At 39.1% G+C, this 26958-nt stretch overlaps 1 protein-coding gene across 1 annotated transcript in view; it reads left to right on the top strand.

Moving 5' to 3' along the window:
• L3MBTL3 (L3MBTL histone methyl-lysine binding protein 3) overlaps window positions 1-26958 on the top strand; it is a 106436-nt gene that overhangs the window by 9676 nt on the left and 69802 nt on the right. The window contains exons 3-10 of the mRNA XM_070461600.1: window positions 9910-10026; window positions 17865-17976; window positions 18355-18429; window positions 19893-20052; window positions 21205-21334; window positions 22980-23064; window positions 24661-24752; window positions 26818-26922. Coding sequence (XP_070317701.1) covers window positions 9925-10026; window positions 17865-17976; window positions 18355-18429; window positions 19893-20052; window positions 21205-21334; window positions 22980-23064; window positions 24661-24752; window positions 26818-26922 — 861 coding nt within the window. The 5' untranslated portion in view covers window positions 9910-9924. The remainder of the gene's footprint in view (window positions 1-9909; window positions 10027-17864; window positions 17977-18354; window positions 18430-19892; window positions 20053-21204; window positions 21335-22979; window positions 23065-24660; window positions 24753-26817; window positions 26923-26958) is intronic.

Raw genomic sequence — 26958 nt, 5'->3', positions numbered from 1 at the left:
ATGGTAAAGTGTAAAGAAATGCTTCAGCTCCACGATGTCTGTATCTCTGGAGTGGGTTAGACTTACTGACTTTGTCTGACTCCCCTTACGTGGCCGTATATTTGTAAATATGTGAGTTCCCCCATTACAGCCTGTGTACCTCTCAGGTGTCATGAAAGTGCATGGGAAGGCATCAGAGAATAAATCAGAAAGCCGTAGATAGACCTTAAGAGGCAGGGCCGTGTCTTTCTCAGGATCCCCCTCTTGGGCCTGGACTCTAGGTCCCCAGGACTTTCCCCCAGTGTTAGATACTATACTGCGGGTTTCAATACATGGATGCAGACTGGGAGCCCAACCAGAACATAGCATCTCTGTAATTGATTTTCTAACCTGGAGATGAATGCATTCTATCCTGTAAAATACTGCCTGTTCTCGTGTTATTTCTTGAATTTATGTTCTGTAGCTCAGCATTTTCTGAAAAGGGGTTCCATGAGACTTGCTAGAGTACGATAGCAGAGCTACAGGGCTGAGTGACTGTGGGAAACTTGGATTCAGTGCTTCACCGATAGCTGCCTTGTTGCTGATGCGTGCCATCCATCTCCCAAAGACCCAGAGGTTACATTTCGCCATCACCACAGAACTTGTGTCACAGGACACCCAGAAATGTTCTCCTGTAAGTTCTGAGGAGCAGGCTTTGGGGGCAGTGTGCCCTGGCCTTTCATCTTAGCCTTGTTTACCTGCTTCAGCCTGGCCCCCAGTGCCAGCCCGGCGTGATGGTGGAGAGAGCCCTGCCCTCGGGTCCAAGTCCCTCCCTACGTGGCACATCCTCCTCCAGTACTTCAGAGGAATTGTTCCCTGAAGAAAGCTAGTCATTTCTAGAGCCTTGTTAATGTGAGGGATTATTGTTGTTAACAACACAACATCTACTTCTACGTTGTAATGTTGACATCTTCTAATGGAGCTTTGAACAAAGATGGCTTACCATAAGAGACACCACTGAAATAAAATGAAGGGAAAGGCGGGGGGAAATGCCAGTGACTAATTTTTTAAGGTCATTGACCAATTTTCATGAACGCAAATAATTGTTAAACCGGGTAACTATAATAGTTAAGATTTTATTGACTGCTTAACTTTGGAGTAGGCACTTCATTGAACTGTTACCTGACTCATCTCATTCAGTCCTCACCGTGAGCAATGAAGAAAAGTTCTGTTATCACCCACATTTTATAGATGGGGAAATTGAGGCTTCAAGGGGTTAGTTGGTCTGAAGTCACAGAACAGAGCATTGTCAAGCCTTGGAAAGTGAATTGAAGAGGAGGAAAGGAACGTCATGGCTCATTTAGGGAAGGGCAGAGGATGGAGCGAGGAACTTGAGAGAGCGCGGCAAGTTTTGAGGGTGATGCATGAAGTGTTTGAGTTGCGTCTGTGAAAGGATGACAGGAGCAGGGTGGGTGGGGAGGGGAGGCTTAGCAGCTTTATACACCGTTTTAATACGGTTTACAGTGGGCAGAGGCCCTTTCGACGACATTACTGAAGGTGACGCTTAAGACTGACTTTTTGAGAGTGTCACGATGTGCCAGAGACCGCTTTTGGTGAGTGCGTGATAGTTTCTGCAAAGGGAAGCAGAAGCCGGCTTCAGTTGATGGTACTCATGCGGGCATCGGAGCAGCAGAGCCTTGCCTCCCCGCCGTGGATGTTGGCTTCTCATTGTCTCAGTCTTCTGCAGAGCTGTCATTTTTGTCTCTTTCATGGTCATGATTTAAGGGTTAGCATTCCTGACTTACTCTTCACAAAAGACACAGTGCCCTCTTGAACCAAAAACTGATGTGTTTGCTCATTGACACCAGGCACTGAGATCTCAGTCAGTCCCCTTATCTCTCTGAGTGATAGAATTAAATCTGATTCTCAGATGCTGCTTCTGGGGTAATGCCTACCCCCATTTTCCAGCTACTCCCAGCTCTTGGCCTTGTTATCTCTGTAACTTACTTTTGAAAACTGTGCCTGTTAATGGTAAAGCTGTAAAATGGAATTCTACAAAAAATAACTTTATTTAAAAATATTAGAACTGTTTAACTGGCATTAGTGAACATTAGCTGTTCTTGTAAATACTCTGCTATTTTGAAAACAATGGTTTTGAGCAGGAATGGCCAGGCTGCAGTTCATACCCTTTCTTAGTAATCTTTAGTTGGACCTTATCTGCAGATCCAGACTTTTGGTTTCTAGGCAAGGCCCACCCTCTCACTTTGTGTTGCAGCTACCAGATTGGGTTGCTTATCTTCCCAGGGACTGTTATCTTCTCTTCATCTCAGCCCCAGGCAGCCTCTTCACCTTGAATGTGCTATACAAGTGCAGGCCTGGAGTCTCTGCCCCCAGCTCTGAGCCGCCATTTTATCCTCTCCCGGCAGATGTGAGCAAAGGCATCATAAAGAGAGGATTATGAAGGACTCTGTTTATCTCCAGTCAAAATAAGATACAGTGGAGTCTTGACATTTATGAAGGATATAGCCCACAACCATCACCAGTCCACAACCTGCAAAAAAATCGTTGTACCACATAATTCCTCCCTTCAGATTGCTAAAGTATAACTGAGTAGTGTAAACGATCTCTCTAGACCTTAACTACTTATCTTACTTGATGAGCAATTTTTGTACTGTCTGGAGCACTTATTGAAACAGATTCACACACATTCTCTGCTTGTTTCCTTTTGGAGCGTTCGGTAGTTTTGTTCACACAATGTGTCTGAGTCATCATTGCATTTGACATTTCAGCCTTTAATTTACCTGAAACTTCTGTTTTGTGGCTGGGGCCTATCACTTTAATAAACATTTCCATGTTCTCCTTCTTCTGTCATCAACACTAGAATCCACTAGCAGCTTATGTTGTTTGTTTCATTTCTTCACCAGGGGCAGGGTTGTCACCGCTTTATTTGCAGTGGCTGGACCGCTCAGACAAAGCAGGGTGACTCAGAGCGCACCTGGACCTTGGCCGGGTCCCTCCGCGTATGGCGTGTGTGATTCAGAATCCTGTCTCTGCAAAGTGGCCAATCACTAAATGTCGTGGGAGCTTCAGCTGTCACTCAGGAATGGTGGAAATCAAGATCGTCTGCGAATGCCAGGGGTCTGCTGTGTGTTTGTGATACCCGAGTTGTGGAGAAGTGAACCCTCAATCAACCCTTTCTCTTTCCATCCTTCTGTGGAGCTGACACGTTTGTGTATGTAGTTAAATACCTACCAGTTAAATTACACAAGAGCTTTGGGGAAGTCAGTTTTCCTTAGTGCCTTCCAGACTATGGCTTCAATTGTTGGCATCAATAAGAAGCTAAATATTTTTGTAAGGAGAAGCACCTTTCATAACATAGCATATTTTAAAGAAATATGAAATAGAATTTTAAAATATATTCTTATGTAATTTTTTTCTTAAAAAAAACACACACTTAAATATTCAGCAGGTGATAAAGTGGCCACAGAGAGTAGGTTCCCATCCTTTAGCTGTCTTTCAACCTACCATTGCCCCTTCCTGGAGGCAGGCAGTGTTAACCAGCTTTTGACAAATCCTTGTAAAGAGAGTCTATGCATATATAAGCAATACTTATAATGATATATGCCCCATTTGTTTTACACAAATTGTGTCATACTGTTTCTGTAACTTATGTAAAATTAGTAGTACTGATTGTATCTGGGAGCTTCATCGGTATCAGAATGTGCAGAATTTCCTCCTGATTTTCTGCAGTGGCGTTTTATACTGTTGTGTGGATGCACCCCAGTTTGCCTTTCCTGATGGACAGTCGGGTTGTTTCCAGTTTTTTGACCTTAACAAGTGGTGCTATAGTCCGTGAATCACCTTTTACGTTTTTTATACATATGTGCAAGTATCTATGGGATAAATTTCTAGAGGTAGAAGGGCTGAATTGGAGGATATATTCTTGAAAATTGGTCTCTATAGAGTGGAGGTTGTTTCAATCAATGATGCCACCATAGTGTAAGAGAGGGCCTGCATCTACATATTCTTATAGGATTTTTTTAATACAAGATAATTAATTTCATGACCACCTAATGTTTCTAGATTCCTGGTGGTACATGGTAAGCCAGGGCTTCCAAGAATTTCTTTGCATGAGAGATTGGGGAAGTGTATCCATTTGATACATGATTCCAAGGGAGAGTCAAGTTGCACAGCTTTGGTTTAGAGGCAGGGGTGGAGCAGGAGAGAAAGAGGAGGTAATTTTTAAAAAATTTATTTATTTATTTTAGTTGGAGGATAAATTCTTTGCAGTATTGTGGTGTTTTTTTTTGCCATACATTGACATGAATCACCCATGGGTGCACCTGTGTCCCCCTGTCCTGAAACCTACTCCCACCTCCCTCCCCACCCCATCCCTCTGGGTTTCCCCAGAGCCCTGGCTTTGAGCGCCCTGCTTCATGCATCAGGCTTGCACTGGTCATCTCTTTTACATATGGCACTATACATGTTTCAGTGCTGTTCAGAGGAGGTAATTCTGAGTTAAGGAAATTATAATAAAAAGAGTAAAAACTAAAGTGAACTGTCTCACACAGGAAGGACTTTGAGAGTATCATACATTTGCATTGGTGGCAGCAGTAATGGTCTCCACCAACAGCTTTGATGAGACATCCACTGTAGGCATTAGGGAACACATGGGGTGTCAGTACCCTTGACATCAGCCATTGTCAGGTATGGTATAGGTGAGTGGAAATCAGAAGCTGCATTGGTGCCTTTCCTTGATATCTGATCTCCAAAGCCGTCCCTTTGAATATCAGCAATGGCTGGAGTGGTAAAGAACCCACCTGCCAATGTGGGAAATGCAAGAGACATGGGTTTGATCCCTGGGTTGGGAAGATCCCCTGGAGGAGGGCATGGCAACCCACTCCAGTATCCTTGCCTGGGGAATCCTACGGGTAGAGGGGTCTGGTGGGCTACAGTCCGTAGGATCGCAAAGAGTAGGACATGACTGAAGTGGCTTAACATGCATGCACTGGAGAAAAACGGTAGACCTTGGCTAATAGCACAGAGGACCCATCATGGTACACATTTAAGGTGCGGCCTTAGGCAATCTCAGCAGACTTAACGAGATTTGGAGTGTGCTTCTGCACAATGAGAAATACTGCTTGTGACTTATATGGTGAGTGATTTAACCTACCTGGTTTTTAGGCCTGTGGAATACAGGTTACACATGAGATGATGGGATAGTGCCAGATGATAATTAAAGAAAATATAAAGGATAGCGTTTCTAAGTACTAAAAAAATGTGCTTAACTCTTAGAAGCATAATTTGTTGGTGTGAAAAGACTGTGTATGTTTGTATACAAGATCACACACTTACAGAAGACAGAAAAAGAGGAAAAAGGTGTCATAAAAACAGCTTCTGTTAAAATAATATTGGCTTCTGGTTGTTCTACCTGATTGGGAGATGGTGGAAAAAATGCCTAATCTATACTAGCTGTTCATAATTTATGTGATAGTGAAAGTAGCCAGTGACTTCAAAATTAGATAAAGGAAAGGAAGGTAGTGAATATTTTTATGCTATAATATTTTATACAAAATGTCCATAAACCTTAGAATGAGACAGTGGATGAAAACAATTTTTATAAATGTTAGATATGTGCTTATAGGCAGAATATACTATGTAACATTACTAGTACTTTGTATGCTATTTCCTAAAATATATAATAAACATTTACTGCAGCAGTGATAGCTTTTAGATTTCTCTTATTTTTCTCTTCCTCCTCCTAGTCACAGACAGGATTTTGCTGGTGTAAATTTCATACATTTATGGGTTTTAGCTGGAAAAGACCAGAAATCTATGTGTTGTATATGTGTCTCAGTGACATTTTGTTAATAAGCATATATTTGATGGCATTTTATTAAAAGGATACATGTGGTACTAATCTATATACATCAAGAACTTTGGACCTAGTAAGCTGGTTTCTGGATTTTCTTGTTCCAGAAAGTAAAATAAGGAAAAATTTTCTTAGCCAGATTCTCAGAAGGGATAAGACTTTGAGACAGGAAAAGACAGTGGTTGAAGAAAAACACCAGGGTCGGAAGCAGGATGATCTGGGTTCAATCCTGACTGTGTCACCAAATATGGTTCTGGGTAAATTACTGAACTCTGCAACTCACTTTCTCCATCAACTAGAGGGATAATAGAACCCATCTTTCTGTGAGAAAGAAAGAAATGAAATAATTTTTGTAAATTATCTAATGCTTTGAATCCTTTTTTGGAAAAAGGTGAGATTGAATTAATAAATTTAAAATGTTTCTTTTTGAAAAATCAGATTTTACCTCGTTTATCCACCAGGGGGAAAATTACACTATCACTCTATCAGGAAAAGGTTGCCACTCCTACATTATTTAATAGGGAAGTCAGGTTCATTACTGTTGTTTATTTAGTGAGGTAGGAGTCATAGAGAACATCAGTATGAGTCTTAATTTATTTCTTATTTTTACTGCTTTTTAGATGGATTCTTCTCAGGCCTTTACAACTTGCATACATGAATGCTAAGCCTCTATAGCTCACATTATAACTCAGAGAAATACAGGGTTTTTTTCTGTTGAGTGTTTAAGATGTATAGGATGCAGTACAGTAACTGCTCTGGACCCTTCACTCCTCTTGGCAGTTTCCCAGCATGCTGCCAGTCTTGTTTCACCACTTTACCGCTTAATTAATTTGTAGCAACTTCCTCACCTTGTAGCATTTCATCTCACAATTCTGATTTGTATCTCTAAAAATACATGGAAGGCCTCCTCTCTTTAAAGTATGTGTCATCATCTCTCTAAAAAAAGCAACTGTATTTCCCTAATATCATCAAATAGTTGGTATTCGTATTTCCCCTCCTACCTAATAATCTTTTTTAAAAAATAATTTAAATCAGGGTTGAAACCAGATATATGAAATGCAGAATATGATTGGTTAATATGTCTCAATCTAAATTTCAAATTTCCTCTTTGCTTATTTATCATTCCTTAAAAAAATTTTTTTTGTGTATGTGCAGAAAACAACTCTTTAATCTTGTCTAGCAGTGGCTTTCAGACTTTTGGGTCTCAAGTCTCCTTTATGCTCTAAACAATGAAAAACCCAAAGACCTATTGTTTGTATGTGTTACACTTATCAATATTTACTGCATTAGAAATTAAAATATATTGGTTATTTATTACTTATAACAATGGTAAATTGATTACCTAAGTATATACAAGCACACTTTTTATGAAATATAATGATAATTTCCAAAATTTAAAAGAAAAGGCGAGAAAAGTAGCGCTGTATTCCGTTTTTGCAAATCTCTGTACGGTCTGCTTCATAGAAGACAGCTGAATCCTCCCATCAGTTTCTGCATTGTCAGTTGCAATATATTATTTTGATTGAAGCATGTGAAGAAAGTCTCCTTCACACTGGTATGGAGTTGGAAAAGGGAGGAATATTTTAAGTTTTTCATTTAATGATGGATATTCTTTAATATTATACCAAAACTTGACATGTGGTAGTTTCTTAAAGGTTAGTTGCAGTGTGCGATTTGAAATCTTATCAGTGAGTTTTCTGTACTCTGTTACATTAAAATCACATTGGCCTGTCCTCCATTCTGAATGGACCCTTTAACCATGCATACTTTTGTAACTTTAAGCATTGGTTGTTTGGAAAATACTGCCTAACTGAGTTATGACATATTTCATTATTAAGTATCTTTAAAGGTCATATTCATGAATATCGCCATCCATCTTCTTGGAAGAGTCTATAGCTCTCGGGAAGCTGTCAGGCTCATGGTGGTGCATACAGGTTTTCCAAAATGCTCAAATTGTATCATTAGTGACATGCTGTCAGTATTTTCCTTCACATGAGAAACCCTTTTCATTTATTTTTGACAATGTGTTTTCCAGATATCCAGACTTGACTAAACATAATTTTTAAAGGAAAAGTGGGACTCAAAAAACAAAAGCACCAAAACCAGCTTGTTCAGCGTGCGTCTCCTTTCCCTGGAGATGTAGCTGTGTACTTTGGCATGCCTAAGCTCTGTGAGCGTCCTCCTCTTCCATCAAACAGACTATTAAAAAGATATATGTATTCAAATATCAAGACTTTATACAGTGTATTATTTTGCTTCATCAGAGACGGTCTTTCGTGAGTCTTGCATGTGTTGACTGTGGGTGTGTGGTGGTGAAGAATGAAGTGACTCCTGCTGTAGCTTTGGCCCACCAGCGTAAACATCAGCATAGTGAAAAAGGCAAATAATGTGCTGGTATTTTTATGAAAATGATTTTGACTTCCTGGACCTCTTGGAGTCCCCAGCACAATGTGTATCTTGCTTCTTATATCTCTTTGGTGTGATTTCACATGTTCTTTTGTCTATGGTATTTCCTATGAACAGACTTGATCACATCAGATTTGATATAATTTCTTCCTGGCAAGACTGCTTCATAGATGGTGTTGGCTTGGTAGGTATTCTTAGAAGGTTGATGGTCATTGTCTAGAGCCAGTATCTTAAAAGTTGCAAATGGTTATGTTTCAGTTTCATCATTCCTTCTTATTACCAAGAATTTTTTTCTAAAAGGAAGCTTTCTTTCACCAATGATTTGGTTTTCCTGAGATATAGTTCTTACTGATCTCACGTGATAATAGGATAAATCCTTGTTTCTTTTTCCCAGTAATGAATTAGTGATTCCCTTTTATTCTCAAAAGGAGATCCATGGGGAGTTCTTGATTGGTTGGTTTTGAATATCGTTGTGAACTCATAATAATAATTTAAACTTACTTGATGTATTTCAGGTCACTGCAGCTAATATCCTTACTTCGGCTAACAGAAGCCTTTTCAGATTGGTCTCTGAGTCCTTTTGGTGTGAACTCTGCTGTCTTTGATAGCTTCCTTGCTTTTTAATTTGATAAGATGTTCCTGATTCATCTTGCACACTTCCTGCTGCCAGCTCCTCCTCTGGGAAGACCTGGAAGAAATGGCATTTAGAGACTACAGTCTGAACACTAGGCGATTGTCTGGGCAAAGCAAGAAAATATGCATGTTTCTAAAACAAAGTGCCTCATGAAATCATAATGATACTTCCATTCAGATTTAGGACCCGTTGATCTTTGACCACTTGTCAGTGACACCAATGTAATTACTTACTTGTTTTATCTCATACCACACAGACCACAGCCTCAGAATAACTATCAGTACTGCCACCAGTGGCTATATGATTATGGAAAAGTTTGTTCTTCAATTTTTTAAAAAAAATGAAAGTTAAAAGTTTTATCCCGGTGTAGCTACCCAAACTGGTTATCTTAACATAGTCCTGTTACGTTTGCTCTACATTTTGAGACTGTTTTCCTATTTCTAAGCACATCAGTTTGGCAGCTGTTTCAACTAAATTAAATAAATAAGTTTATTGAATCAATCATACTGTGTATTCGTTGTGTTGATAGAACAGACTTAATTAACAAATTTAGTGTAGATGGCATTCAATAATGGACTGAATTTTCTTGTTCTTTTTATCTTCTTTTTTTAAAATCTAAATGGCCTCTCTTTTCTTTTTCAACATTTTATATTGGGCACTCTGCTTTATGCACATCTACTCTCTTTTCAAAGTCTTAGAGGGGGAAGAAAAAACTTAAAGGATGAAGAGTTCTATCCTTATGTGATCAAGATTTTTTGTTTTAAGTGAGTATGCTATGAAACAGTGAATTCCTTTTCTAACAGTTGCAAAGGTTTACCATGGTACTTTTTGTTTAAACTAGAACTTATTTTCTCCTGTAATATACTTTAGATTGCACTCAAAAAAAATGTTTATGAAGCAGTTATTTCTAAATCTCTGGATATGGAACATTGTGACCAAGAAAATTATGTAGTTAAGGGAAACTGAAGGAATGACCACTGAAATAAGAACTGATTTGTATGTAGACTATGTGGTACTATGCCCTTTTTTCCTTTTCCAGGTTAAAAAATAAATCATGACTGAATCTGCCTCTAGCACAAGTGGTCAAGAATTTGATGTATTCAGTGTTATGGATTGGAAGGATGGAGTAGGTACATTACCAGGAAGTGACTTAAAGGTAAGCTGTCTGTATTGCATACAGTTGTATATGTGTGTATATCTGTTTGTGTTTTTTATTAAAATGAATTTGAGCACATATGTGACATATGGATTAAAAGCCTTAAGCATAGGTGTGTGCAGGTTGCTCAGTTGCTTCACTGGTGCCTGACTCTTTGCGACCCTATGGACTGTAGCCTTCTAGACTCCTCTGTCCATGGGATTTTCCCAGCAAGATTACTGGAGTGCCTTGCCTTCCTTCAGGGGATCTTCCTGACCCAGGGATTGAATCTGCGTCTATGATGTCTCCTGCATTGCAGGCGAATTCTTTACTGAAGCACAGTGGCTATAGTTTTATATATTTGTTCCTCTGCCTCTCAAGACGATACACTGCTGGTGGATTGGCAGATGCCTTTGTCATTTGGGGTGGGGGACTAAGAAATCCTTCTGCAATCTGTACTCATTTTGTAGAAATTAATGTATAGTTTCAAGGAAGATCATTTCAGGATTTCTATGGCTAATAAATTTTAAGAGTGGTAGAAGGCCTGGCTTTGTGTATGTTTTGTAGTGATGGGCTTTGTAACTGAAGTGAAAAGCTACACTCCCTGTGTCCTAGTTTTTTAATGTAAAAACTGGATAAAGCTAAAATACTGAATAAACAGGACTGTTCACCTCCCTTAAATTATTTATACTGTAAACTGTGAATATGGATTTTTGTATAATCACTTGTTCGGAAGCTGGTGCTTCCTGTAAATGAGACTGCTTTTGTAAAAATGAGAACTCTCTCCAGAGAGCAGTGCTTCAGTCTGCTCCTTTGCTGGGTGCTCACCCTGCCCCCTCTCCCCAGCACCTCCTGCCCCCGCCTGAGCCACTCCAGGACCACACCTGCTGCCCCATGGAGCAGGGTTGTGCAAGCACCCACCTCTCATTTCTAATTTGCTTTTGCTCTGATCCTATCTCTGGGACCTTGAACCTGTCTGTGGCCCTTTAGACTTTGTGTTTGTACTTGGTCACTTAGGTGTTTGAACTTCTGATCTCCCTGGCTGTCTCTTGGCTTGCCTTGCTAATGCTTGTCTTTCTTGCCTGTCTTGACTAGAAATTCATGCACCCTAATATTGACTTCTTGGAATCTGCTCCCTTTTAGTGGCTACTTGACAAGTATCTGAGCCAAAACTTTTCTAGTTGATCCTCAGTGGTGAGATTTGGACAGTCTGCTTGTTGTTGGAAAAATACTTAGATTTTAGTTGGTTTAGGTTTAATTAAGTGCTGTGTGCCAACATATCTATCTGAGTTTAGTTTAACAAAAATGTTGCAGTGAGGTTTAGTGAAATCTGGAAAGAAGATCTGGTTTTTAGTGTTAGTTTTCTGTGACCTTGAACAAGTCAGTTAATCTCTTTGGGGCCAATTTCCTCTTTGGTAAAATAAGGAATTAAATGAATACCAAGGATTTTATCTGCCCTAACATTCTCCAAATGTTCATCTGGATTAGATATGATGGAAATAGAGTGCTGAAATTTTTCAGAAAGAGCAGCTGTTTGAGGCTCTGATATTGTCAACCACATATTAGCTAAATGTGCTTTGTTTAAATTGAACTTCAGAATCTTTATCTGTAAAATGGGGATGTAGGATCTATGTCATAAGCTGGTTATAAGGATTTAAAAAAAATACATGTAAAAAAATTAACAAGTTCTATCTTTTCTTGCTTTATGGTATATTATGTTAACTACCTTTTTTATTGTTTCCGAGTCTTATTTTTCTTGTACATTTTTATCCTTTTTCTTCTGAATGGCTTTTTGTATGTGTGTCAGGTGGATGATGAAATTTATAATTTTTTTTTTCAGTTAGATTTTGATAATAGAGTGACGTCTCCATCCCTGTGAAATTTAGTTTGCCTGAAGGTTTTTTAAGCAATGGATTTTAGGAATTAACCTATTACTTTTATAAAGGTAATCAGGTAATTAAGCCACTTAGTGGGTATTATAAACTAGGTTATTTGATTTGACTTTTAGACTCATCTAATTACCTGGGTAATTGCCATGTACCCAGTTTACTTTATGTGCTGTTGACAGTTTGATACCCCACTTAAAAAAAATAATTTAAAGAACATTTTCTACTTTAGAACTGCTTTTATCCAAAGAGAGTCAAAGACTCACCAGTTGATTATATTGCTTAGGACTCACTTGCTCTTCATATTAAAGTTTGAGTTGCTTAGGAGATCTGATTGAGAAATTTATTTTTCACAATTAAGTTATTGGAAAGAACTTTAAATAAATCAATGAAATTTACTCTCCCACATCATAGTTTGCCTATTTGACCCTAGAAGCGTCTCTTTTTTTTAATGGACGAAAGCGTGTGGCTTTCCTAATGCATGATCACTAAGACAACCAGCTGAAGTTAATTCAGGAAATACATAGAAGTCGGTTTCTTTCCATGGGAACAGGTTTTTATATGCTTCAGTTTATTGCCGTTTTGAAAGAGCTTTTCTTTGTAAAAGCCTCACGATTGCTGGCCAATCAAGTTACATCACTCTTCTGCTTAAAATCCTTAGCAGTTTCCTGTATCTTTCGTGATAAAGTTCAAACCCCTTAAGTTCACCACGAAGGTTTTTGGTGGTCTGACCATTGCTTCTGTCTCCAGCTGCATCTTGTTTCACATCTCCATGCCACCCCAGTTCCTTTCCAGCCCAGGCAACTCGTTCACAGCTTGCTCCCTTTTTACTGGTCCCTGCTGCTGGAGTCCCCACCCCCCACTTCCCACTGGGCTAACCAGCCCTTCTAGGAAGCAGCGTGCAAAAGCTCCTTTTTTGGGTGCAGTGGCAGAAAGAACAGAGGAGCTCTTCGTTTCTTGTGTGTAGTTGCCCCGTTGTGGCTGGCTCTGTGACCCCATTGGCCGGGTAGCCTGCTAGGCTCCTCTCTCCATGGGACTTTTCCAGGCAAGAATACTGGACTGGGTTGCCTTTTCCTTCTTCAGAGGATCTTCCCGATCCAGAGATGGAACCTGTGTCTCTTGTGTTTCCTGAATTGCAGGTGGATTCTTTACCCACTGAGCCATCGGGGATTGGCCCTCCGCCTTTTACTTTAAGTCACTTATTTAACCTGTTTGAGGCCATTTCTGTCACTGATGTTAGTTTACAGGTGAGGTAAACAGAGGCCTGGGGTGGTTAATGTCACTTGCTCAAGGTCAAACAGGTAGTTATTAGTGGAACTGGGTCTTAAAACCAGGCTTTTCTTATTTTAAAATGGATCCTCTTACACTGTTATTCTACAGTCTAACAAGAGAAATGTTTTCATATCAAAAGAGATGAAAGGAAAATGTTAGCAGTGGTTTAGAGGTGGTATTATGTTAGCTGGAGGGATCAGGAGGGTTTTGGAAGCAGATGTCATGTGAGCTTTTAGGTGCCTGAAAATAGGTAGGAGTCTGTGAGGACTTTCGGGGATGGGGATGGGAGAAGGGAGAAAGAGGGACGTTCAGAAAGGGGGTCAGCGTCAGCAAGTCCAGTGTTCTGGGAGATCAGGAAGTGTCCGCTGGTCCTCTTGTAGTCATTAACAAGACATTTTCACTTAAACAAGCTTTGGAAACTTTACTTTTGTCTAATTTGTTCCTTTAAAATGCACCTCAGTGTTTGTAGATTAAATCTCAGGGCCAGCTATAAGAGCAGGCAGGCGACTTAAGTGGTGAGGCCAGTGGAAAGATGCACCGTAGGGCTTGCTGTCCCTAAGCAGTTCTCTATCTAAACTTCTTATACGATTTCTGAAATTGATCCACAGAGAATTATTCCTCTGTGTCATAAGGATTTAGTCTTCCAGCATCCCTCAGTAAAATGTCGGTACACTCCCGACAGTGATAGCATCTTATCTCGAAAGAATAGTTGCCACTTAACAGGGAGCAAGACCCAGCAGCAGTGATGCAGAAACCCAACTGGAAAATTCACTGCACTCTTTGTGCAGGTTTTGCCTTGTCTTGACTGGCGTTCAGAACAGTTTAGTTACTAAATATCTTTGCCCTTAAAAAAGATTGGTAAGTAGAACTCACGTTTATTTCAGTGTCGTAATAAAAAACAGTAATCTCAGCAGTGTCTTTTAATGATCTATTATTAAAGACAGGCACAAATAGGCTGAAGATTCTTTGTCCCTATAAGCAAAAATAAAGAAGAGAATAAATCAAAGGTAGCTTAAGCCAAGACAAACAAGTAAAACCTTCTCAACCCTTTATATATTTCAGGCATAATTGTTTTCTGATTGACCTATATGTATCCACTAACGGAAAAAGTTAGTCTCAACTGATATGCTTGGTTTGCTTTATAAAGCCCTTTTATAAAGTTTGTAATTTTTACATTCTTGATTGTAGAATGAAGTCAGTTGCTAATTTTTTATACTGCTTTTAAGGTGTCTAGGTTAAAAGAACTAATAACCTGGAAAAAAGTGATTTTATCAAGTTTCTATGGTTCCAGCACGATTCATTAAATGTTACCAATTTCAAACTTTGAGCATATCATAGGATACTTTAAAAATACTTTGAGGTTAATGTTTTATTATAAGTTACAGGTGTATAATTTAGTGACTTGCAATTTTCAAAGGTTATAGTCTACTTATAATTAATAATGTTGGTTATGTTTCCCCATGTTGTGTAATATATCCCTATAGCTTATATTGTACCTAATGGTTTATAACTCTTCATGCCCTACCCCCATGTTGCCTTGTCCCCTTTCCCTCTCCCCACTGGTGATAAATAGTTTGTTCTCTATATCTGTAAGTATGTTTCTTTTTGTTATATTCACTCATTTGTTATTTTTAGATTCTGTATATGAGTGATACCATGAAATATTTGTGTTTCTCTGTCTGACTTGTGTCATTTATCATAACGTCCTCCAAGTCTATCCATGTTGCTGCATATGGCAAAATTTCATTCTTCCTGTGGCTGCATAGTATTCCATTGTGTGTGTGTGTATCACATTTTCTTTATCCATTCATCTGTTGACGGACTCTATCCATTCACCTGTTGATAGGTTGCATCCATATCTTGGCAGTTGTAAACAATGCTGCTATAATCATTGGGGTGCATATGTGTTTTAAAATTAGTGTTTTGGTTTTTTTGATATATTCTTAGGAATGAGATTGTTGGCTTATAAGGTAGTCCTGTTTTTAGGTCTTTGAGAAACTTCCATAGTGTTCTCCACAATGAGTACACCAAGGTACAGTCCCACCAGAGTATAGGAGGGTTTCCTTTTCTCCACATCCTCGCCAGCATTTGTTATTTGTATCCAGTTTCATGATGGCCATTCTGACAGTTGTGAGGTGATGATACATACAATGACAGGGAAATGTGCATTTTCCTGATGATTAGCAGTGTTGAGCATCTTTTTATGTGTCTATTGGCCATTCTTATGTCTTTTTTGGAAAATATCTATTATGTTCTTCTGCTCATTTTTTAATTGGGCTGTCTGTTTTTTGGTGTTGAGTTGTATGAGCTGTTTGGATACATGGATGTTCACCCCTATTGGTCATATCATTTGCAGATATTTTCTCCCATTCAGTAGGTTATCTTTTTCTTTTGTTGATGATTACTTTTGCTGTGTAAAGCTTTTGCATTTAAATAGGTGCCCCCCTTTGGGCTTTTATTTCCTTTGTGTTAGGAGATAGATCCCCCAAAAATACTCCTATAATTTATGTCAGACAGTGTTCTGCCTGTTTTCCTTTAGGAGTTCTGTTTTGTTTTTTTTTTTCCCAGTGTTATAGGATGCCTTTAGACTTAATGAACCCTACCCACAGATAAATCAGTGTCTGCCCTTAGCCATAATTTTGCATTTATTTCATGTGATTTATCCGTGGGTCCCCGGCTTACAGGAGTTAACTGTTAGTGCATTGCATCTTTACTGTGTGCTTTAGACTGTAGGTCAGTTACTGGCAGTGACTGTTAAAAGGAAAAGATAACTGGAATTAAATGTTGTTCTGTGGGAATATTATCTTTTAACTTTAAAAGTGAGTCTAAAACTCCCAGGCGTCACAGGTGTGAATTTTGATTTGAAGATTCCATTCAGTTGCACTCTCTTTCTCAGTGTTTGAAACGCCAGGGTGTAGTTCAGCAGCAGTCTGGAAATTTGAGCCGCAGAAGACTTTCTGTGCAATGTAAATGTTTTGTACTGTTTCCCACATTTTGTATTAATATTTGTCAAAAAGCTTAAATTAACATCATCATGTAATAAAAGTAAACTTACTTACTTGGACTAATGCCAGTTTTAAAAAAATTCCATTCAGAATTGATTTTCTACCATCATTTTTAACGTCATTAATTAATAATCATGATGCCTTGATTTTTCTACTCTTGCCCAGTAGATGGTACTATCAGCTTTATTTTCAAATATTCTGGTTTCAGAGTTGATCATTTAAAACTTTATTTTTTCCCAACAAGTGAAGTTATTTTTAGCTCTTTCCTTCTCAATTGACTTTTTACCACCTCTTAAATGGACATTTTTACGTGAATCCACAGTTTAGTATATACATGCTACCTGGGAACTTGTATCTGAAATATATAATAGGGAAAACGTTTTCACTTTCCATAACTATGTCACTTGTTCTGTTTAGAAGGCTTTTAATAATTGTGGACCACATGCAGAAAATTGTTTAAGGTGCTGTTTTCACCTGGTGGAAAGAATAATTAGTTGTAAATATGGCTGAAGATTTTTCTGACTTGCAGCCTGAATCTAGTTTGGTAAAATTAATCATTCCGTTGGCATGTTGACCAAATAGACTTTTAGATTGGAAAATAGAAGGCCTCATTTTAAATACTGCATATTTGCATGTTCATATATATTTCTGGGAGCGATCTAAAAACTTTAAGCCAATGTTTTATGATCCTTTTGAATTTTGAGCTTTCTAGCTCTTTGTCCCCTGGTAAAATTAGTGAATCTCTTATGTCAGTCTGTTTTACGGGAAAACAGAAGGAATACAGAATAACTTTGACTCTCATGAATGTGAGAGTCAACCTAATTGTTTCAAAGAGGATGGGGCCCCTGCACACAGGTAGTGGTTAAAAGCCTTCAACACATTATGCCTAGTATGATTCAATATAGTATGCCCAGGAGATTGCAGAAGAATATTTGGTTTGAGGCTTGCCATGAGATGAGGTGAGAGGAAATTTTCAATATTTGGGGTCCAGAATACCCATGAGATCAAAATGCCCTTACTTTTTAGTGGTAAACTTGGCCTGAGGCTAGTAGGCTTGTTCAGATCTCTCAGATATTACCAGTTGTTTGGGAGGACTAGAAGTGAATGACTATAATGGAGAATTCTAAAGAGCAGTGAAAGAAAGAGGAAATACAGAGCCTGGCTGGGGGGTGGTCCCATGACTCATGCTTCAGCCTTCCTTCGTCACATCTTGGAATACGGAGATTGGATGTACGAGTCAGAATTTCTAAAATGGTAATTTTTCCTGCTCTTTGAACTAGGTGAACTTGGGTGAGACAAATTGATTCCTGGGAAAACAGTAATTCTGCGTTTACTAACTTTAATCATTAAATAAACAGTAATATGAAATGTGAAAAAAAACCTTAGCAAAAAAAAAAAAAGTATTTGAAATTACGAGCCATATGAGTGAGCTGACAACTCCACAGGACAGTGCAAAGGTGGTGGCTTGTGTTGTTAAGTGCTTTGCCGCTTTGTTCTGTTCCCTCTTCCCGAAATTTCAGATTTATTAGATGCAAAGGTTTTCATAGTGGTAGTGAGTTTATCTGGATATAATTGGGGCTTATCTGAATGTAACTGTTGAAATTAACTCTTAAAATGTAGACTCTATGTGCCAGCCTTTAAATGGTGACAGTTCTGAGCACTTACAAATTTTGCCTCTTTCTTCTGTTGCTGCTAGTTCCGTGTAAATGAGTTTGGAGCCCTGGAAGTTATCACAGATGAGAGTGAGATGGAAAATGTTAAAAAAGCAACAGCAACTACAACTTGGATGGTACCAACTGCTCAAGAAGGTAAGAATGGGTCATCTGCATTGTCTTCTTTTTCTTTTTTTTTTTTGAGAGTTTTTAATGTAAGACTATCTAAGGTTTTATAATAGGCTGGAACTTTGAAAATCCTGGGTGATCTTCATGTCACATATTCTTAGGTAAATTTCTATGATGAAACTGATGTGGAACCAGCTTTAATATTTTTGAAATAACTGTAAAGTGTCTTCTTTCCTCAAGCCAGATCTGTCATAGCGCAAGGTTAATTGAAAATTGCCAAGTAAATTCATGTTGAAATAGCCTACCCAGGTGATTTAGCCAAAAGCCTGCCACTTTTTTCTCATCTGCTCCGATGGTTGTTAACTAACACCTATATGCTGATGACTCCTAAATCTATATCTCCAGCCCCGACCTCTCCCCCGAGCTCCAGGCCCGTATTTCCACCTGCCTACTGGACATCTCCACCTGGATGTCCCACAGGTACCTCAAACTCCACATGTCTAAAATGCGATTCATTTTCTATTTCTTTCTCCCCTCCCCCAACCTGCTTTTTCTTCTGTAGCCCGTAATATCAGTTGATGGTAGCACCATCCATCCAGTGGACAAGCAAGAAATCTAGGAGTCATCCTGAATTTGGTCTCTCACAGCCCCATAGCCTGTTATTGAATCCTCTTGGTTTTTGTTTCCTAAATATGTCTCAGATCTGGCCTTTTCTGCTTATTATCACTGCCACTGTCTTAATTTAGGCCCTTATTGCCTCTCACCTGAACACTACAGACGCCTCTTAAAGAATCCCTTTGCTTCTGATCTCCCCCAGTTTACCCAGCACACTAAAGTCGGAGGAACTGATGTAGATTGCTTATCCGACACTTCACCAACTTCTTGTTGTCTCTTTAGCAAAACATACAAAGATCTGGGTGACCCGCACCCACCTGCTTGCTTTTGTCTCTTTGCTCTCTGTTCTGTTCTCTGTACGCTGTGTTCTGGCAGGGCCAGCAGCACTGGGTTACACAGAATTCTCCCAGGACTATGTGGTTTCATGCTTTCTTGCCTTTGCTCACACTGTTTCTTCTGGCCAGGATGCTGTTTCTCTCTTTGTCCAGTTGGTAAATTCCTCTTTGGCCTTCAAAACCCTATTGAGGCTTTCTATCAGAAAATCTCTTCTCGAACTACCCACTGCCCCCCTCCCGCCCCCCCCTCCCCACCACCCCGGGCTGGATGAGTCACTTCTTCCTCTGCACTGCTTCTGAAACTTGTTCATGCTTCAATTATTGCATGTATCACATTTTATTATAAACATTGGTTTTCTTGCCTGTCTTCTCTTCTAGACTGTGAGCTCTCTTGGGCAAGGTCTGTACTGTCATTATCAGTGTCTAGCATAAATGGGTGCCTAATAAATGTTTGCTGAATGAATGGTTAGCCTAATGATTCAGACGAAAGGGAATGTAGACTCCTAGACAATATGGATAATTATGATTCAGGAGATCTGCTACATTAAAAGTAAAATGGAAAGATGTTGATTCAGCCCATTAGCTAAAAGAGTCACTCATCAAAAACATTATATAACATAGATAACTCTTTTTAAATTTTGTCAAAAAGATAACAGCTGTAACGGATTCTATGGATGGACAATTTCATCTTCTGAATTTAGTGACTAATGAAATTTTCTTCATTTTACTTTGAACTCTGTAGAAAAGGCATTAGACAAGCTTTTACTTGTCTTTTCTACAGATGTTTTTGTTATGTAAATGATTTGAGTGATCCCAGTGAAGCCCATCCTCCTCTCCATCCCAAAGGAATGATCAATGTTCCTTCATTCATTCAACAAACATTATCCTTTTTATTGTGTTGCTAACAAAATTATTAGAAGAAAAAGTTTAAATGTATTTCACCACTATTTCTATCATGGTTTTAAGTTTTTTTCCCTTCTTTTCATCTTCTAGTCTTTTCTGAGAAGACTGGAATGCCTTTCAGGTTGAAGGATCCAGTGAAAGTAGAAGGGCTTCAATTCTGTGAGAACTGTTGTCAGTATGGCAACGGAGATGAGTGTCTTTCTGGAGGAAACTACTGCAGCCAGAATTGTGCTCGACATATCAAAGACAAGTAGGTTTTTGCCCACATTCCATTTATAAAATGAGTTTTAGAGTCCAGCGGCCTGGTGCTTGGGAATAGAGACATTTAGTGTTCTCTGACGTCTGTCATCCAAATGCCTCCCCCCGCAACTCCATCCCACCCCTGAAGACTTCCCCTTTGGAGGCACGTGGACCCTAATCCCACTACTGGACCAGGCGGTTTCAGTCTGAGTTCAGTTATGCTGCTCATGTCCTACCTGAAATACAATCTTGGCCTCTTTAGTCTTTTGTTTACGTTAATTTGCTCCCCAGCCAAGAGTATTTAGATCTCTTTGGGCTACATACACATTTTAGTGATACTGATGCTTGTGAAAATGCACTTGGGTTTAAATTTTGGGAGTTCTTTGGTAATTCAGCTAAAACTCCATGAATGAAATACAGCTTCCCCTGACTGAGCATGCACGGAATGGCCATAGTGAGGAGTCTTGTAATTGTGCCTCTGTGGTTCTAAGGACAGACTGGGGATTCTGAGACAGGGCCATCAGCTGTGACTGATGGTGGTGTGATTGCCTTGGGGGACCCTGATGAGGTCAGCTTATCACTAACAAGGTGTATTTCCTGCATATACTTGTGTACTGCAAATAAATGACTTGGTATTTATGTTCTAGTGGAGTTTCCCAAGTACTTAATCAGCACAGGCTGGGGAATTGTCTGTTTTTGTTGGCCATCTGGTATTTTACCAAATTACATTTGGCCTTTTTTGATTGAACTTGGCATTCTCAATAATTGCTAGATAGTTGCTTTAAAATTGTCACCAAAGACTAGGATAGCTGCAAATAATCGATTCTTTTATTAGTATGGATGGTAGCTGTGAAAAACCAATAATTTTAAACTTGTTAGAACATGTTTCACGTGTAGGACTGGTGCCCTTTTAAAGTTTTATCATTAATTACATAATTATAATAAATAATTATATAAATTAATATGTAAGCTAATTTCCACTTTCTAACTTGACAGTGTCATGATTTTGGTCTGAAGTGTCTCTTTTCTATGATATTCTAATACATACACATTTCTCCTCCTGGTTAAATATTTTTAAAAGGTTTTTGCCTTGCTAATCAACATGCAGATATTTGATGGGTATTGTTTCCTAGTCACTGTTTTGGGTTTATAAATTCAGCAGAGATCAGAAGGAAGAAAGGGACATGGGAGAAGACAACGAGGAAGAAGATTCTAAGTGTAGTAGGAAGAAGAAGCCAAAGTTATCTCTGAAAGCCGACTCCAAGGAGGAAGAAGAGCGAGATGACGAGATGGTCAGTACCCCCAGGGCTGCTCCTTCTGCAGGGTTTCAGTGCTGCTTCTGTGACCTTGTTTTACCATCAGCAGCGTGCCCACCGACCCTCTGTGTGTGTCACTGTCCTCATCTCAAGATGAGAACAATAAATGGTATAGTGCCCCTCCCTCAGGGTGAGGAAGTAGGAAGTCCTGAGATTTATTGCTGGTGTGAGAGAGTCAATGGCAGAACCTTCAGTTATGCAAATTAACTTTAAATTCTTCTTGACAGCAAAATGCCAATCTTATTTTGGTAAATTACAGACAGATCTTATAATACTATGCGAATAGGTAGAAAATGGCAGATAAATGTCAGATGTATTTAGGGAAAACTAATTCAAAATATGCTAATTAAAATATAGACATCTCATCTCTAAAGTACTTATTAGTAACTCTATATGAAAAGACAACTTTGAAGTCTCAAAGCATTTTCCTTAAGATCAATATTGAGCAGTGATTATTGGTTAGTCACTGTTTTAGGAGCTGGGAATGCAGGGATGAATAAGATGAAGGACAGGATCTTTTTTCTCAGGGACATATAGTAAACCACTAGGGGAAATATCAGCCTGTGATAAGCGCTATGATGAGAAGTACAATAGAGCATTGAGATAATCTTAACTGCTTTAAGCTGGGTTATCAGGAGGCCTTCCAGGGAGGGTGGCTTGGATAGTATGATCTGGGTAAGGAGGCTGATGTAAAGTTGGCAGTAAGGAGCTCTGCAGGGCAGTGGAAATTGTTTGGGGAAAAGACCGTAAGGTAAAAACATGTGTAGCATGCTTTGTTTAAGGAAATAAAGAAGACAAGGTTGCTGAGCGTTGAAGGCTAGAGAAGAGTGGAGTAAGGTGAGGCTGGTGAGTTGTGCAGCCCAGGGCTTTACGGTAAACCAGGGTCATGGGTTGTCACTTTACTCTGGGTGTGCTGGGAAGCCACTGGAGAGCAGAGGGCAAGGGGGATCCTTTGATACGATGAGTGTTTTAAAATGATCACTCTGGCTTTGACATGTGAGAACAGAGTAGAATCAGGGAAACCAGCCGGAAGCTTACTGTAGTAGACTGAGAGGGCTGTTTAAGACAGAAGGCAGTGGTTTTGAGAAAGATGCTAAAGGCAGAGTTGGCAGGGTATGTGAGGGAGAGAGAAGAATGAGAGAGAACTCCTGGCTTTTTGGCTTGAACTGGGTAATCGTACCGTTTCTTGAGGATGGGAAGGCCAGAGTGGAGTATAGAACTTACAGTACTTTGGCCAGCATGCATTTGAGATGCTTATTAGATGTCCAAGTGGATTAGATGGCAGGAGATGTCAGCAAAGGGACCAAGAAAGAGGGCCGTGAGGTACCAGGGGAACCAGACCAGAGTGGTCAAGGAGCTGAAAGAAGAAAGCGTTTCAAGGAGGTGGGAACAGGATCTGTGCTATACCAGAGTGTGATTCTTGGAAATGTTCTCATTTTGTAAGGACCTCAGGCCAAGAGCAACAGAGTTCTCAAGTGACCTATATTCTTACTTTCTTTCAAAGTTATGAAGTGAAACTGAAGAACAGTGCAAAAAAATGCTTTCTGACAGCTCTCTAACTTTTCATTGATGCCAATTTCATGAACTTTTGAAAATCATAAACTTTTCTGCCTTATTATAGGAAAACAAACAAGATGGGAGAATCCTGAGGGGTTCGCAGAGAGCCCGAAGGAAAAGGCGAGGTGATTCGGCTGTATTAAAGCAGGGTGAGTTGATGAAAGGAAGCTTTACTTGTAATTGCATGAAGTTGAAAATATTTCACAGGCAGACATTTTAGTCCTAATTGTAATGCACACTATGGCAGTTAAAGGATCATTTGGGGATTTTCTTTGATTAAATTGTGTCAATAAAAGTTGGAGTTTAGAAGAAGTAGAAAAGGGCGAGGGGAAAGTGGAAATTAGCAAGTTTCAAGCAGTGTCAGGGAAAACTTGAGATCATTTTCTGTTATTTATTTTTCCATCAAATAGGTTTCTTTTACTTCTGCGCTTTGACTAAAACCTCTGGTCTTACTTATTTCATAAAATTTTAGATTTTTTTTTTTTAATGTTTTTTCTCAACCATAACTTCCTGACATGGTACCCTTTTCTCCTTTTTTTGTTTCTCAAGGAACACTTTATTCTCTGAGGAATCTAGCACTTAGGCCCTGCCCTTCAGTACTTGGTGGGTTAACTCGCGGCCTCATTCATCCCGGACCTTGGGCTGTCTCCCCAGAAGCGTCTGAGTGCCCCGCTTGGCTGTGTCGAAGGACCGGCCAGGTCTGCCCGCCTGTCTCCGTGTTAGGTCTCTGCACTGCACAGTCCCGTCCTGACCTGCCAGTCACACTGTCCCGTGAATCAGGGCCTGAACCCAGTGCTTCTCCTCAGGGCTGAACCACATTCCTCCTTGTTTGTCTCTTAAAAACACTTTGAGATGTTTCTACCTGCATCAGGCACACAGCGTCACTTTTACATTTGGATGGCCTTCTGTATTTCATCACTGACATTAAAGGAAGTAAATTCTCAGTTACTCTGCACTCTGCCTCAAAAATGTGTTTGTCCTTTCTGTCCCTTCCCCTTCATTTCTTCTCTTGGGGCTCTGGCCCTTCAGCGGCCTTGTTGCTTCAGTTATTTCCCTGTCTTAGGTCTTCCGTTTTCTTCCTCTTCATGAACTTTGTCATTGCTTGTTCTAAGCTCATCTGCAAATATCTCTCCCTAAATTTTAAAGCCCATCAAGCCTAACATTATATATCCCTTCTTCATTTTCATTTTTTTGTTAAATTAACCCCAAATAAAATTGCTGTAGACTCCGTATCTTTATCATTTATGTGTTCTTTTGCAACTTAAAATTTGGCCTTGGGTGCATTGATTTTTTTTTTTCCCTCTTTCTCCAAGTTAGCAGCCAGTCCCGAAGTTACTCTGTGCACTGACCTTTTCTCAGTTCTTAGCTTCTTGATTCATTAGGAAGAAACTTTGGAGCATCCTGCTTCTAGACACTCTCACTTGCTGAGCTTCCATGATTCTGGTCTATCTTGGATTTCTCCTACGTCTCCATCATTTACTTTAAGTAAAGTACTTTAAGTTCTTAAAAGTACTTTAAGTTCTTCTGTTCCTTTTTCTACACTCATTCCTGGATATACACATAGTTTACTTTTTAGCTCTCATTGCTTCAGAAGAGGAGTCAGGAAAAGAAATTGAGAAATCTCAGCCGTGGAAGTAAGAGAAGAGCCAGGCCCGGGGGTAGCTGGGGAAGTGAGAGTTCACAGTAAGTGTACCGCTCTGATTTCCTAGATTTGGAAATTCTATCAGGTCTCACTTGCCTTTCAGGTTTGCCTCCTAAAGGGAAGAAAGCGTGGTGCTGGGCCTCCTACCTGGAAGAGGAGAAAGCTGTGGCCGTGCCGGCAAAGCTATTCAAGGAGGTACAGACCCTTCTAAGAGGCATTGTGCATGAGGGCAAAGGAGCTGCAACGCTGGTCTGGAATTAGTATTGCTGTTTCTACTACCTGTCTAGGAAATGTGACTTGGGATAATTTTTCAAACATACTGTTTTTCATATGTGGAGGGGGACCTCTAAGGGTAACTATCGTCATATATGCATACCTCGGGCCACATGCATGGGCACACAGCACACATACAAATACACGCATACACACAGATGCTATTTTCTGTCAACATGTTAGGCTTTCATGCATTGATTTGAAGAAGGATGCTTCTATTACTACTGAAAAACTAGTAGATAAAGGAAAACTAGCATAAAATGTCATGGCTTTGGGAGAATAAAAATGAGTTACTAAGGTTTGCGTGATAGAACAGAACATCAAAAAACAGATTGTTATATTGACTCTAGTAAAAATATTTTATCAGAAGTGAGTTAAGATCAATAAAAGTAGTTCTGAGTAGGAACTGCTGTCACTGGGCTAAACCAGGGATCAGCGAACTTTTTCCATAAAGGGCAAGAGAAAATCTTGTAGGCTTTATGGGTATATGGTCTCATTTGTAACAGCTTAACTCTGTTCTTGTAATGAAAGCAGCCACAGGCAATGTATAAATGAATGAACATGGCTGATATTCCAGTAAAATTTAATTGACAAAAACAGCAGTCGGCTGGTTGTGTCCCAGAGATAGTAGTTCACTGACCCTTGATTTAAATGATTTAATTATATGTCACATGGTATATAATAAATCTGCCATCAATACTTTGTTACATACATATTAACATGCCATTTCTGAGAAGTGGTGAATATTCAATAGTAATTTTTTTTGAAAAGTGGTGAATAGTAAATGTTGGGATGATTACATTTACATTGACTATTTAATTCAGATATAATAGCAATTGCATATGACATGTTCCGTATAATTATTTTTCACAACTTTGGTCCTTTGCATAATACACTTTTTTGCACTTTAAACAGTTTAAATAGAGTTAATTATTTGAATCAGCAGTACATTCATATGATTCATAATATGAAAGTGCTATAAGAAAATTACATGTACATATAAGCAATATATAGGCAAATCTTCCCCCTGCCTTAAACCACATGATGGCATATGTCACATACTGTTTTGAACTTTGCTTTTTTGTCTGAGTTTGGAGATTATTCCATCTCAGTTCAGTTACCCACTTCATCAGACTTTTATACTCATACATAGTATTTCATCTTATGTTTGTTCCATAATAATATAAACTGGTCCATACTGTGGTTGACATAAATGTCATGTATGTATGTCATATATATATCACAGGAGTGTTACACACACACGTGTCAGGCAGTAGAGACCAGCGTAAGTTATTATGAGACAGACATAAGATGAAATACTGTGTGTACATGTGGGCTGCGAGCATGCTGAGTCGTGTCCGACTCTTTGTAGCCCCATAGCCTGTAGCCTGCCAGGCTCCTCTCTCCATGGAATTTTCCAGCAAAAATATTGAAGTGGGCTGTCATTTCCTTCTTCATTATGTGGAATATATAATATATATACATGAGTCTTTTGCTAAGTAAATGCTTTAGTGAATAGCCTCATACATTGCTCATTTTGCACATATGTGGCTATCTCTGTTGGGTAATTTCCTAGGATTAAAATTGCTGAGTCAAAGAGAATGTTCTTTTTTATAGATCTCAGGAGATTGCTAGAGGTTGTACAAATTTATATCCCTATTAGCAATGTATTTATACATCTCTTTCCCCAGAGCTTTGCTAGTGTACTGTAACCAAACTTTTTGATCTTTATCAGTCTGATAGGTGGAATCTATTTTACTGTAATTTTACTTTGTATGACTCTTATGGGGAAGGTTGATCATCTTTTCAAATATGTAAAGCATTTGAATTTCCTTTTCTGTCACCTCTTTGCGTTGTCTGTTTTCACATGAGATGATTCGGTGATCCATTTTTTTTTTCCTGCATTTTCAGGAGCTGTTTGTGATTTGGTTATATAGTCTTAAGAATGATTATCACTCACTAAAACTGCTGTCATTTTACATTTTAGTATCAATCTTTTCCATATAACAAAAATGGGTTTAAAGTTGGCATGAAACTAGAAGGCGTGGACCCTGAACATCAGTCTGTGTATTGTGTCCTCACTGTGGCTGAGGTAAGCTTTGCCTCATCTTTATTTTTAAAATAAAAT

This window comes from Odocoileus virginianus, chromosome 34, assembly GCF_023699985.2.
Source record: "Odocoileus virginianus isolate 20LAN1187 ecotype Illinois chromosome 34, Ovbor_1.2, whole genome shotgun sequence".
Taxonomy (NCBI): Eukaryota; Metazoa; Chordata; class Mammalia; order Artiodactyla; family Cervidae; genus Odocoileus; species Odocoileus virginianus.
The sequence above is the reverse complement of the archived record's forward strand: the minus strand, read 5'-3'. Positions and strand labels throughout refer to the sequence as shown.